Source organism: Macrobrachium nipponense, chromosome 9 (assembly GCF_015104395.2).
Source record: "Macrobrachium nipponense isolate FS-2020 chromosome 9, ASM1510439v2, whole genome shotgun sequence".
Classification (NCBI taxonomy): domain Eukaryota; kingdom Metazoa; phylum Arthropoda; class Malacostraca; order Decapoda; family Palaemonidae; genus Macrobrachium; species Macrobrachium nipponense.
Window position 1 is genome coordinate 83,641,097 of NC_061110.1, and position 15,372 is coordinate 83,656,468.

The window sequence follows — 15,372 nt, forward strand, 5'->3', positions numbered from 1 at the left end:
ATACTAATAAGCATATTGAGCTAAACCTACCTTGTTACAATTACCCTACACTTGAAAACATTGCCCTGCTGTCTAAGATTTTGCCCAGATTACCTTACAGATTTTGCCCAGATTACCTTACAGATTTTGCCCAGATTACCAACAGTTGGCAACACTGGTTGAAAGTAAGACGGAAGAAAGTGACTATGAAAGGAGGTATAGTAAAAGGAAAGAAAGGGGTTGCTGCTAGGGATCGAAGGCATGCGGCAAAGAACCTTATGTAATGCCTACAGTGCACCGCATGATGTGCACGGACGGCACTACCCCCCTACGGAGCATTATTCTTTAAGAACGAGGGATCAACTCAGGAAACTGGAAAAAAACAAGGGGAATAAAACAACACGAGAAAGTGTAGCTGCGGATAATTTGTCACGTTTGATAAAACACGCCCTACACGCTACACGGGCTCAGTGTGCTTCAGGCTGTCGATCATTATGTACTCGAGGGCGCGACTTGGCGCCAGAAGCTTGCAGTAATGCATCCCTCCGAGACCTAGGCCGACGTCGACGCTGGTTACTAAGGAGGGCGAAGTCACTTCCAGATCTGTTGATGGAACACGTATTCGGATGAATGCATATGTCCAAGTTTATCATTACTTCGTTATTTTGAATAACACCTTTTTAAGCAGAGTTTCTAGATCATTACATTTGTTAGCCTATTATTTTCTTCAGCAGTTTTTTATATTAGTGATCTAAACGCTAGTAGATTTTTTTGAAGTCTTTGCGTAAACATGTTTTGCTTCTTAATGATTTGCTGAGAGCACTTAAGACCAGTGTCTCATAACCCGACATTATACTACAAAGGGATAAGGAAAAAGTGTGTTTTTTTTTCTTTTTTTTTTCTTTTGCCATTTCCACATGACTGAAGCCGCCGAATCCTGCCCCCGCCCCCAACAAAAAATTTGTTACATCGGTTAAGTACTACAAATCTATTTAGTGGCAAACTTAGTTTAAATCTTAAATGTACAATAGTTGTTATTTTTTTTTGTATAAAGTAGCACGAGCGAAAACCCTGAAGTCTTACTTCAAGTAAAGTCTTTCTTTTATCCTTATGACGCTCCAATGCACATGGCATCTAGAAGTCTCTGGCAACAGCCATGCTATTTCTATACTCTGTTTATTTCCATCTGTCCATCCGCCTGTGGTGTTTGCGCTATGTCTAAGTTTTAGGTAAATAAAAGGATGTCTGGGTGTACATTTGCAACTGAAAAGTGTTTTAATAATTTACTGTATGCGCATTACACCGTTAATATTCGAAATAGGATATTATTTAAAACCCGGGACGCAGTGTTACCATGCGCAAACACCACAGGTGGATGGACAGATGGAAAAAAAAACAGAGTATAGTGCACCTCATCTCTAAAATGCTGCAGATTTGGAGGGACAAACAAAAGCCGCGTATGTTTGGTTGCGCAAGTATGTATTCATACATAAATAAGAAGGCACACACACACACACACACACACACACACACACCACACACACACACACATATATATATATATATATATATATATATATATATATATATATATATATTATGACTTTTCACCTCCGAAAGGCGAGAGCAAAGCTTGCCGCTTATAATCCATACGTAAAATATGAACGGCGAAATACTTATCGCCAAGAACATCAGTCAAATATCAATATACAATACCATGACCAAGAAAAACACTCGAAAAGTTATTACCGTTGAGAGTGAGGTTGTAGTTCAGCTGTGAATACAGCCACCCAGAGCCTGTGGTCTTCTCGATGTCCTCATGAAACGTCACTTGGCCTCCCCGTGATTCGAACCTTGAGCGTGAGATGTCTGATGTCCAGTTGAAGGCCAGTTCAAAAGCCGCCTGACAGGAAGAAGTTAAGTGAAGATATGATCTTTAAGATGTATTGCAATACCTATTTATCTGTTAGTTTATGAGATATATGTATGTATAAGGATAAATCTGGGTGTTGTGGGCTAAATGTCACGTTTACTATAGTACTAAGTGGGGCTCCACGGAAAACGTGAAAGAGTATTCGTTACCATCATCGCACCACTAACAATCTTGTAAATATTAGTTCCTCTTTAATCTTGAGGCCTTTCCGTTCTAACGTTTCTTCCACACAAACTTTTTCTCCTTTGCCATAGATATCAGCATTTTATAGCCTTATCAAGAGTCGAGCCTACCTTCATTCTGGCTGTGTCATAACTGCCTCATACATTGCAGACTCCCTTTTCACTTACGCTTAACATTTTCTAACCTTCTTTACTCCAAGTCATTTTGCAGGCATTCCGTCGCAACAATTTCCACCTTTTCTTTGTAAAATGAAAGTGAGTGGGCGGAGTACAGGTAGGGAACATTTGTTAAACGTCTGGTGAAATGAAGAAGCTATTGTGGAAATTTTCTGAGCACAGAGTATAACGTCGATTCAGCCGTTCAAGTACAAATGTGGTCAAGATCACTGCCTAGTGTTTCCGGAGCCACTCTGTCAGGAGAAACGTTCTAAAATTCACTGCACAAACCTGGTTTACTTCTTTACACGTAGCCATGTCTCCAAATTCAACTCCCAAAGGCTGTAGAGCTTCCATGATTGCTTCTCTACTCTTGAATTTGGCTCCGATTTCCTATATTTAGCATATGGGAAGAGAACGTATAAATGGTGTCATTTGTTTTTTAAGAATGCTATGGGTGGTGTGATCTTAAGTATATCAAAAGCCCTTAATTATTAAAAAAACAAATATTGCATGTAGGATATAAGGATAATAAAATCAATAAAAAAAAGACTCGAACTGGAGGCTAAGGCTAGTAGATTCCTTCTGAAACTTGCGTAGAGGAATTTGAATGAACTATGATACTGTGAGCATAAATCTCTGAGCTATAAAGTACACAACTTCCAGAAATATGTCTCACAGAAGCAGCGAGATCTCCAAGCGACGTCAGGATGCTATGAGGGTAAACGTGGGAACAGGTATTCACAACAGCTTTTTCTCCAACCACCTCTAGATGGGGCTTTGATGCTGCCAATGCAGTGACGGTGTCGTAAATCGTGTCATTAATCTGGTAGAGTAAACATCAAGTTAACATAAAAGTTTCTGGGCAAACTGTAAATTTTAAAGGAAAAATCAAGTCACAGTCACTCGTGCCTGAGGAACAGAGGAATTACGAAATTCACTGTATTATAACATGTAATGAAAGGAATAACATTTCAGAATCAAGGTGATCCTGGCGAGAAGAAGAGACGCCATTCGCGATCTAAACTCCTTTGTTCCATTTTGTTTCGGTAATTTTATAATAACATCACAATTCTTCGAGATAGAAGATGATATTTTATTGTTTCCTCTTGGCCAGATGACCAACATATGTTGGACTACACAGAATTATTGACAGTATCAGATAAGTTACTTGGTTTATATTTGTCTGTACAGTTCTGGCAATGAAACAAAGGTATATACTTCGAAGAGCTCTCGCTTCTTTAATAGTTCACTTGAACACTCTAGCCAGCAGATTTAACAGTTGTGTAAAAAATAATAAAGAGAGAGAGAGAGAGAGAGAGATATCCAACGAAATTTTCTTACCTGTAACGATTCACGATACTGCTCTAAAACAGCTGATATGATTCTCTGACCATCCTGTGACCAGGGATTGCTAATACCATTTCCCTCATTTCCCTCAGAGTAATCTTTCAAGTACTTCAAAGGCTGTGAAAAAAACAGACATACATTCTACCTTAATTAAAATATATGGACAATAGAGGAACACCTCAATTTAATGGACCCTAACTTAGCGGATTTCTGTAGTTATAAGCCACCAAATTATTTTTCTTAGATTTGATACCCCATAGATTAATATCTTAAATTGATATTTCAATTAGGAACTGTATGGAATTGCTATTAACTGTAAGATATCTTCAAAGTATTCAAGTGCAGGTCATAATATAGGGTCATTGTTACTGCATAATTCCTTTTCCCGTAGGAGGTTAATGCTGTCAGTACACCTCACCCGGTGCACTGTGGTCATTACTCAAGGATTCTTTGTAGCGTCCCTTCGGCCCCAAGCTGCAACCCCTTTCATTCCTATTAAAGTGCCTCCTTTCATATTCTCTTTCTTCCATCTTACTTTCTGTCCTCTCCCAACAGGCGTAACATGAAGAAAACCTCAAAGCAGTTGATTCATAGTGAAACTGCTTTGAGGTTTTCTTCATGTTACGCCTGCCATTCCTTCTTACTGTCAATTTCCGTTTCAGCGCTGGATGACTTCATAGGTCCTAGTGCTTGACCTTTGACCTAAATTCTGTCTATAGTAATTCCTTTAACGAAACTGGTAATCACTCTTCGTTGTTTTATACCAGCGTTTTTTAGTTGTAAAAGGTGACTCGATAATTACTGGCGGAATTTTAACTTTTTATATTTTTTTAAAATAAATAAATTGTGACATTACGGCTTACGGTTCTCAAATACAACTGGTACTAATCTTAATAACTTTTTATTGTGTTTTATACTTGCGTTAGTTTAGCTGATAAAGGTGACTCGATAATTAATTATAGGCGGAATCCTCTCTTTTTATTTTTAATACTTAAATTTTGATAGTATGGCTCACGGTTCTCAAATACGACTGATACTAATTTCATTATTTTCCTTATTGATGGTCTCATACACCTGTAGAGAAAATTGCTTACGGCACTTTTACAGAACAAGATGCACTTATTAGACACAGTAGGAAAAAAGAAAGCAGGGAAAATAAGTATCTGTAAGTTTACAGGTTAATCTATGAAGCATTGGTTTTTAATAATTTGGTCGTCCTAACCCGCTCCCCCCTGGTAACACCGTTAATTAATCCATTCTAGACCCTGTTACGACTAACAGTTAATCTGGGGCGCAGTAAAAGTTGCATCATCGATTTACTACACTACCATTACAAAAACCAACCCTCGTTCTACTTGTGGAGAATGAAAACAACGAAGATTCCAGAACACTGTCATGTACGACTATGGTGTTCAGATCCTTATATCTGGACATTTAACCTCCCAAGTTTTAAAGTAAGTGCTTTCTGGCAAGCAGAGCAAAAATCAATCCTAAATAATTTTCAGCACAACTTGAAAAATGCCTGCTTTCATCAGTCTTCCTGGATACTTTTGCTGTGCTGGATACGGCATCACAAATATCTCGATGTTTTCCGTAAGGACACATGTCATCAGAAACAAATGCCAAGATTAAATCACCTTCCATAATGGTCTTCAAATGATCTTGCCATCGCTTGCAAAGAACTAAACTTGTGGAGTCTGCTCGTTAGTTAATGCAGTCTTAGACCATAACATGTTTTCATTTTTTTGTAAAATTTTAAGCTAGATCTCCAGTTCATTTAGGGGGAAACTTCGGTATACAAGTGAGGGAAAGAGACAATGAAATCAGTAAAGTAGATATGAATAGATGAGACATACTTATTGACTGCATACCTGCATCATTTTCTTCGTGCTTTTGAAGGCCTCCGATAAAACTTCCCGAGCCAGTGGCACTTCATCCTCTGGTTGTCCACTTATTACGGTCAAGTAGCTTGCAACATGCCTTGCAATCAAAGACTGGGCATCACCCTGTGGAATGGATAGATTCAGTGTTGAAGACATTTGGTCAACATATCTGTAAATATATATGGTTATAGTATTTTACAGTTTGTATATGGTCAGTGTGGCAGTAAGAGCCAACGTCAGTTTCATGATTCTAGTTTTTTATTTCAGTTTAGGTACTGTATGGAAACACTGCAAAATTGGCTACTGATAACTGTTTGTTAGAATGAAAATTCAAAACGCTTCATAATGAAAGGTTTAGCGAGAGCGAATGAAAATCACAGTTGTTTCTCTGGACGAGGGCATAATGTTTCATTACGATAATAATTGAAAAAAACTATGTTTAGAAAATTACGACCAGAGCTGCTAGACTAATAAAAGGTGTTGCTCCACGGGGCAGGGTTACCCCTGTCTTAATTGATTCGCACTGGCTTCCGGCGAAGGCCAGAATTATATTCAAGTTATGTGTTTTGACCCATCAAGTTGTTAAGACAGGATCTCCTCGGTATTTGAGGGACCTACTACAGTTTATACAACCAATTAATTGACCTGGTACAAGACTAGTTGTAGATGGTTTCAAGTTGGTAGAGCCACGTTTTTCCTCAGTCTGTGGCTCCTAGATTATACAACAAACTTCCTCTTGAGCTGAGGCATTTTGAGGATTTGAAGTCTTTCAAAAATAAACTTAAAACATTTTTGTTTAATCGATGCTATGATATGGAAGATCAAACAGTGAATGTGGAATTGCAGTGTGATAAAATACATCTGATGAATAAACTGTTTATTTGACAATGGGTGTCCTGAGAGCGCTGTGGAAGTGGAGCGTGACCTGGATAAGCCATCAACGAGTAACAAGTAACAAGTAAAAGAATATCCATGCACAAAAGGCTTTCAGTTGCCTTATATAAAGATATGATTGTGTTAACCTATCCGTCAGGTGAAGGCATTTTATTGTCGAATTGAACCATGACATAGACTTCAGTTATTCCACATTATACTGATTGAGTCCTCACAATTTTGAGTTCCTTTAGGATAATGACGTACCTGAGCCATAGGAGACAGGATATCTTCTTTGGCCACGAGCGGCGGAGGATCGCCTGACGCAAAGTGCATATGGTCTACATCTTCCAAAACGATGACTGGGTTTTCGTATATACTCTCGGGAGTTTGCTCAGTCAGAGCCTCGAGTTCTCTGCAATATAGTTTTTTCGCGTTTTAACTGATAATTCACCTCAAGAATTCCTGCTTCTGTAGGAGACAAAACCTATTCAATGCACGACATTCAAAGACAATATGACAGCAGACGGTTTCATAATGCCATACTAAGCATTTAGTCAAAGACAAATAAATGTCTGATCGCTTCTTGATCACCCCAGTTTCCCCGTCCAGACACTAAGTCTATCTGTACCAAGAGAGCTATGAATCAGGTTACTGTCTGTTGCCAGAGATAGCTTCGAACCAGGTTACCGTCTGTGAACTATAATTTATTTATTCCCAGGGCGATTAATAAGGGACATGTTAAAGAGATGGAGCTTCTGAGAAATATCTTGAATAATTTAAACATGATTGTTTCCATTTCGTGATAAGGTTTTTATCATCTACACCCTATTGTATCATGCAACCAAGGACGAACATGGTTTATGAATAGAGTACGGCATTTAGTGATAGCGCAAGGCCAAATTAATAGCGAAAATTTATATAAGTTTCATTTATAATCAGTTTACCTGTATCCATATTCTGTGATTTTAACATAAAAGCAAGTACAGTAGATTACCAACAATAAATGATTCAGGAAATGAGATTTTCACTCAGTGAATTTGTAAGGATAATTCACGCACGTGTTAAAATGACATTCAAGAATTGATTTAGGACAATGAACCAAACAGGTATTTGTAAATGAATGCTGGAGTTAACTGAAGAGCCCTGTAACCCGAAACGAAATTTTTAGCTTTTACTTTCGGTTTATCATTTCATTTTTTGACACTGATTTCTCTTGCTGTTTCACTGATGAGATTTTGATTTTGAAGTCGTTTTTATCTTTAGGAATGAATATTCAAAGAGCTTGCCGTTTCCTGTAAGTAATGCTATGAATAATCTTTGTGAACAAACAAATCGCTAACGTACCCTTATAACCTCATGACCGTGTTCATCTCCCACCTGAAAATTGCGGTGCTAAGCGTTTACTTAAATTTCATTACCGAAAATGATCAAGTTGCTACCGCTGCTAAATTTTGTGCGTAAATCAACATGTTACTACTTTAATCAATCACTTGCACTCATCCGACTAGCTCCTGAAAATTATAATATTAATACTTTACTCAGTTCGTATTGAACTGATATAAACAGGTAATCACTTTCTTTTTTAACTTTCTTTTGCATTTTACTGAAACTAACGGAGGTAGTGCCATACCTAGTCTTAACAAATAACGCCTCTCAGGCTAACATAATTATGAACATTCATTACTAGTCTTATGTATACGCCTAATGTTTTTGTGAGTTCTGAGGGTCATTGTGGCTACATCCATTGATATCTTTTATTTTCTTTAATTTTTTACATGAATATGTTTTGTCTTCATTCCTCTATTACGGTATACTGGCTGATAATCGGAAATAAGGAGGCTTCCATGTAACATACGGACTTATCGCAATGTCCATGTCATAGCCAAAACCGATCGGATGTCCTATATACATACAATAGTTTGGCCCTAGTCTTCTTTCAAGTTTTCATTTAGTTTCTAAAATTTAGAATAAGTTTTCACGGTCCATTTATCACAGGCATTTTCCAGGCTAACTTCTTTTCAAGTCTAGCCTACTTGTAGGAAGTCTAGATATTTCAAAGTATACCTTGACAAGTATTTTGGAGTAACAAACTAATGTGGAATCTCCTGTCTAACCAACCACTCGTGAGAATTTGTAACTATAGAGCAATGAAAACGAACTTGTATAGACTTTCCATATGGTTCTTGCGAACTTACACGAAAGTGCTCATGATACGAGTGATTCGGGTCATGCCATCTAGGTCACCGCTGATGTGCATGACTGGAAACGTGTTGTTAGCGAGATTTCCTTCGGGGATGTAGGATGCCAGCATGATCCACGCCAGCACACCGTTGTCTCGAGACCATTGGTTGTTCTGCAGCACCGTGCCTGAAACATTCAAGCATCGGAGCAACTTTATGGGAAGAGATATACTATCTCATTCCTTCCTCAGTATTTTTTTTTTCCTACAGACGAAAGTTTAAGTGACTATCATCTTCTATTTTTTTCATTTTTATTGATGTATCTATCTGCTGATATATGTTTAAATATATATATGTATGATTACATACACATGCATATGAGAAGCTGTAGGCTGGTCGTAGAGAAAAACAGAAGAAAAACGTTTGATAGAGTTAGACCATAGTCAGTCTCGCCGAAAAGGATCGTAGTTTCCACCCTTATTCCAACGTCAATTTATCCCTTCAGCTTCCCTTACATGGCCCTCCTACTTTGTCAAAGTATACTGTGACCACAGTCATTTATTCCGCCCTATAATTGTACCTGACACTAAATCAGGCTCAAATTTAAGGGCCTACCTCCGAGAGAGTGTCCGGAGAGGAAGACGTCTTCTGTCGTCATCCCTCGGTCCCTCAACATCTGCATCGTCGTGTTCAGAGCCGGGATGAGACTTATCGGATTCGGGAGATCGAGCGGGAATGGGCGGACGAGACCCACCCACAGTCGCAGAGGAGAAGCCGCCTGTATGGCTTCCCCTGCGGAAAAAAATTCGGAGGGCGTAGGTCATTTATCTGTTTTCCTTTTTTGTTTTTTGTTTTTGTCTGTTTCAATCATGGAGTTTGTGTGTTACGTAAAGTAGTCGAGTTTCTTTCTTCTCCTTACGGTGACTGTCAAAGCCGAATTATGAACTGATTCTATCTTTTACTTATTTTTCTCTTTCCAGAATTTACTTTACAATATTTACAAGATTGTTAACAACACTGAAGAACTTGTACATATCATGATATTGAACATGTTCCTTAATAGCAAAAAGTACTACTGAGCCTCCATTTGATTTTGTTTGTGTATTCTCTATTAATCTGCACGAAGATAAAGTAAGAAAAAGATATTGAGGGGTTTATCTAAGTGAGGAGAAGATGTTGGGTCTAAACCTTCTTCTTTGAAATGTAGAGGACATTGCGCCTAGGAAAACCAAACTTTTGACAGAATTCCGGAAATGATCTGATATACCGCAAGTCTGGACATTTAGTCTCACTAGTAGAGTAGCTCGTCCCTCCTCTACCGCTTATATAAGACCAAAAATGATCTGCTTTTCCACAAGTCTGGACATTTAGTCCCTCCTCTACCGCTTACATAAGACCGAGATATCGATTATGACTCACCTAAAGGTTGGTAGTACTGGGCATTGATGTAAGCCCCGGGTACGACGAGAAGGGCGGCTTCGGGTCCTTCTTTAACGGGCGGGAGGATGATGGGTTCTTCCGTTCGGGGCAGGTCCGTCGTCAGGGCGATATCAGGTCCCGCCAGTATCGCCAGGAACAGCAACGTCCAAAGATTCATGATCACCGAAGAGCTGGATAGACAGATAGAAAATTTAAGACTGATTATAGTTTTGTGACATAATCACAAGGACGCAAAATGAAATGTCTCGCTACAGTGTCTCATTCATTCATATTTTCGTGCTGGTAATATAAACTTTAACAATGATAATGTATGATAGTAATGAGAGACAATATCAAATTCCGTCTGGTAAGCTCTACAAAGCGACTTACCTGTGACACCTGTGTGCTCACAACCAAGAATGGCCGTTCTTGGAGTTATTGGGAAAATGAACATCTTTAAATTATAATTATCTCCTTATGTAAGGAACGTGGGAAGCAGCAAAAAAAAAAAAAAAAAAAAAGAAAAAAAAAAAAAAAAGGCGTAAATTTATACAAAGAAGAAAGGAACAAATCGTGAGAAATTATTCTGGGTGCATATCTGTTACCGAGATAAATGATTACCAAACAAGCATTTTGACAATATGCTTGTTAGGTATCTTCAGATTGGCGAGTGGCGTTGCTTACGTAAATAAATGTTGTGTTATCGGTTACCGAGTCATTGAGAAAATAGACCGAAACTGATAATTATAAAATGAGTTAAATAAAAAAACTCCCTGTTACATGTACGTGAGATTAGTCCAGAATTTACCAGGTCAGTAAATGAAAGGAAAAGAACTGTTGCCTAAAATGGTCAAGATTAAAGTTCGAATGTTTTAAAACTTGTACACTTGAAATGATTTCCATGATGCTTTTTGATTAACATATTTATTCATTAACTTTTAACACTGAAAAGAAAGGTTGTGCTAAAGGTTTGATTTAATTATTGTCTGTTTGTCAGCGGAATTCTGCCAAATTTGCGTCGATTTTTACGAATATTTCCACGAGGTGGGCCTGGCGACTGGCAGCAGGTAGTTAGATGTTTGGTTGGGTAAGAATTGGCTTTTAAAGAGATGGGAATTCTCGGTCTGTGAATTGTCTGGCTGTTTTATTAATGTTTTCCAGGCTCGAGAACCATTGCCTTATATTTTAGAACGGCTTTTTGGATAGAACTTTGTGACAATCAGAGAGTGATTACGTATTGGGAAAGATAGCATTGTCATTTTTGAAGAGAAGGGACATATTTTTTGGTGGGTGGGGTCTGGGGTCTCCCAATTTGCGGAAGCATTTTGGGGTGTGGTGGGGGTGTGGTAGAGACTTGAGGTTGCTCAGTGTACGGAAGTATTTTGGGATGTGGTGGGACCGAGGTGGAGATCTGGGGTTGCTTTATTTGAAAAATTACCGTTAAAAAACTGTCATTTTGACGCATAGTTCCTTCTCTGCGCAACATATCATGCAATCAATCAGATATTGTACACATATATATATATATATATAATATATTATATAATATATATATACATATAAGAAATATACATATTTGTGTATGCGCATGTGAGCTCCAGTAAAGTTTAAATAGCAAAAGAGTATAATATTGGTGATTCTCGTGAACTAAAAAATAAAGTGATTGCAGTGTTATCTATTGAGATATAAAATCCACAGTCACTAGGGGGTCTCTAACAGTTACCAATCGTTCCTCAAAATCGCCGTCTAAGTGATACAGATTACTATTATTATTATTATTATTATTATTATTATTATTATTATTATTATTATTATTATTATTATTATTATTATTTTTGGTCTATCACCGTCATCCTATTCGGCTGGATGGTATTTATAGTGTGGGGTTCCTGGTTGCATCCTACCTCATTAGGAGTCCATCACTTTTCTCACTATGTGTGCTGTTTCTAGGAGCACACTCTTCTGCATGAGTCCTGGAGCTACTTCGGCATCTAGTTTTTCCAGATTTCTTTATTGTTATTATTACTATTATTATTACGAAATCTATTGCTCATAAGAATATTACTTCTATCATTTATAAGCATTATTTATAAGGGCCATGTACATGATTAGAATATATGAATCTGAAAAGACAAAACTACAGAATCGAATATAGTAGAAAAGAATGATAGACGATATTGAAACTTGATACGGATTAAATTAACGGCAAAAATCTGAATATAATACGAATAGATAGATAGTTAGAAAATAAAAACAAGGAGGAACAGCAACAATCAAACCAGAAAGTATTAACAGAATAACTGGATAATTATCATTGGTCACATGAAAATTGTATTACTTTTATTTTGAGGCATCAACGACAAAGTCAATGACTAATTTTGAAAGAAAAAAAAATAGTATTTTAGTCCTTTTTTCAAGAATGGAGTACTAAGCACGGTGCAATATTTGTTCTTGTTGTCTTCTAGTCTTCATGAAATACCGAGTTCGTTTTAACGCTTGTTCTTATAGCATTCAGTTCTTCATGAAATACCGAGTTCATGGTTTTAATACTCGTTTTTGTAGTCTGTGAGTCTTTTCCAAGAGTAGAATACTTAGCACGTTGTTGCAATGCTTGTTCTTGTAGCCTTCTATTCTTCTTCATGAAATACTGAATTCACTGTTTCATTGCTCATTTTTATACTTCAAAATATTGACAGAGATTATTAATTACGATTTTCATTTAAAAGATTCAATCATGAAACTTATTTCCATCCTTACTTGACAGAAAAATAGAACACTTGACGCTAATAAGAAAATGACTGAATTGACAAAACATGTGAAATAACATCTCGGTCAATGACACATGACAGTGATAATGAGCTCAGCCAAACTCTGAAAAAAAGGAGACTGCAAAAAAAAAAAAAAAAACTGTCAACATCAGAGGGAAAATATATTGAAAGCTACAGGAATACTACCGGTAATAAAAAAGCAAAGCAAAATGAAGAAAATAAATATACACAAAAGGCAAATACAAACTGGCCTAATGATGATTTAATGTTAGTTATAAACTGTGTACCTATAATATGCTTACTCTCTTTTCTTGTTTATTCTAGTAACTCATTACCTTAACATTTCAAGATTTCCACATCATATTTCGAGGATAGAATATTTTGGTATGAATACAACACCAAAGGACAAATTTGATTGGTAATAATTCTATTCAGTGTTCAGTATGAAAACGGTAATGTTCTGCCTTCCACCCTCTGATCTCTTTAGTCATCTTGAAACCTGACTACCTGTGAGTACTTTCGTATTAATTGAAATAAGCCTAAATGTCTCACTTTCCTCAGAGAGATGAAATATCTCCTCATTTTAAACCAGAGCAACGCGATCGATCGATCGATAGACCGATAACTAAAAAAAAATCGAGTACAAAAGTTCTTGTATCTCGAAACTGATTTGAAAATAAAAAAAAACTGTCTTGTCAACAATCCTTATGACCATGTCACTATCATGAGGACCTACTCGGATGATTATCAGATTAATAGATTTGATTAAAGTGATTTGATAAACCATACTTTACGATGCTATAAGTGTTTTTTGAGAAGGTGGTAAAGGCTTAGTGAAACCATCAGTAAGTAATAGGCTGGGTTTTTAGTGTTCTTGAGTGAACGTCGAAATTTTAGCTGACAAAGAATTACTTTTATGGTGCTAAAAAGCTGAATAGGTTCATGCTAGTATTAGCATTATATTGAAAAAAAAAACCCCAGTTATATCTCAGTGTAACATATCTGAGTGAAAAAAACCCAGTTATATCTCAGTGTAACATATCTGAGTGAAACCAATGAATTTCTGTTGCTGTGCGACGTGAAATTCAAACATGACGTTTGGTGTTGTTTCAAGCTATATCAGACGGTCTTCATTAACTAATATTGTGCAATGAAGTCCAACGTATGAATTTAATTTTTCCCTAAGCAAGAGTAAATCATAAAAATCTACTATTTATCGCAAGAGAATAATAAAATAAGTAAATAATAAAGCATTAATATATCTCCATTCCAACGGCTAAAGAAGCAGAAACATCTTTTGTTCTGTTTAAATAGGGCTATAAACAGTTTTGCATAAAAAGTGGAAAATTGCTTGCAAATTCATGAAAGGACTAATATAGTTCTGTGAAATTTTAAACGATATCTCTCCTAGTCTAATGAAATAAACTTCAGGAAAAAGGTATTACTTATAACAGTCGGAAAGAAGCAATACTTTCACTTGGCGAAAGGAATCATGCATATGAATCATGCTTATAACTTCTTGGCATGAACATTGATCTTACGGCCTCATAAGAGGAACAGTGGGCTTGATGCTGTTATTATTGTGAAAGGACCAATTTACGTATTTGAGGTTACCTTCAGCTTTTCTTTATCTGTGAATTTTTCTGTATTGTGCATATTTTTCTGGCCCCCTATTTTGTTTGCTCAGTGAGTTGTTGACCCTTCTAGTGTGTACCATTTGTATACGCAAACACACACACGCACATACACACACACACACACACACACATATATATATATATATATATATATATATATGTGTGTGTGTGTGTGTGTGTGTGTATTTATATATGAAAAAAAAAATATATATATATGTATATATATATGTGTGTGTATGTATCTATATATATATGTGTGTGTGTGTATGTATCTATATATGAAATTTATTGCGTTGTGAATTAATATAATTTTTTCAGCAGACATTAATGTCAGTTGAGGTAGGAATAACACTGAAACTCTTCTAGATCTTAGACACATCAACACAGAGTTGCGAATTTGCTGTGTGTTTGAAATTCTGACAGATATATTACACTACTTCTTACAAACACACACACACACACACACACACCACACAAACATATATATATATATATATATATATATATATAAATATAAATATATGTGTGTGTGTGTGTGTGTGTGTAAGAGTATATATATATTAGATTTGTTGTGTTTGTGTGTGTGTGTGTGTGTGTGTGTAAGAAGCAGTGTAATATATCTGTCAGAATTTCAAACACACAGCAAATTCGCAACTCTGTGTTGATGTGTCTAAGATCTAGAAGAGTTTCAGTTTTATTCCTACCTCAACTGACATTAATGTCTGCTGAAAAAATTATATTAATTCACAACCCAATAAATTTCATCAGGTACCACGCCAGCTGGAAACTCTGACGAATATATGAATATTTCCTATGTAACATTTCTAGATGATATGAAAATTACGTAGTTAAACGAGTCAGTATCAATCTGCCAAAAATTCAGTGCTTCCATCAGTGCCTTAAAGAAAGCGATAGAATAATGATAATAAAAAAATAGATAAAAACAATGAAATTCAAGCAAACGAACCCGTGAAAGTTTTCATACCAACTGATTTGAATAAGATGGAAA

The 15,372-nt window shown here is 36.5% G+C and overlaps 2 protein-coding genes across 4 annotated transcripts in view; one reads left to right on the plus strand and one right to left on the minus strand.

Moving 5' to 3' along the window:
• Nucleotides 1-384: 384 nt before the first annotated feature.
• On the minus strand, nt 385-10,396 carry LOC135218552 (uncharacterized). Its single transcript, XM_064254929.1, has 11 exons — nt 10,349-10,396; nt 9,959-10,149; nt 9,155-9,331; nt 8,555-8,726; nt 6,624-6,771; nt 5,472-5,606; nt 3,595-3,717; nt 2,930-3,076; nt 2,542-2,643; nt 1,729-1,882; nt 385-582 (listed from the first exon to the last, which is right to left on the minus strand). The coding sequence occupies exons 2-11, from the start codon at nt 10,134-10,136 to the stop codon at nt 437-439; spliced, it is 1,482 nt and encodes a 493-aa protein (XP_064110999.1). The 5' UTR covers nt 10,137-10,149; nt 10,349-10,396; the 3' UTR covers nt 385-436.
• A 3,109-nt stretch (nt 10,397-13,505) lies between these two features.
• The window catches only part of LOC135218619 (probable cytochrome P450 49a1), a 20,449-nt gene continuing 18,582 nt past the window's right edge, over nt 13,506-15,372 (plus strand). Inside the window, exon 1 of one of the 3 annotated variants that reach the window (XM_064255054.1) lies at nt 13,506-13,571. The gene's annotated coding sequence lies outside the window, so the exon portion shown is untranslated. The other 2 variants (XM_064255053.1, XM_064255055.1) reach the window with 2 other exon arrangements.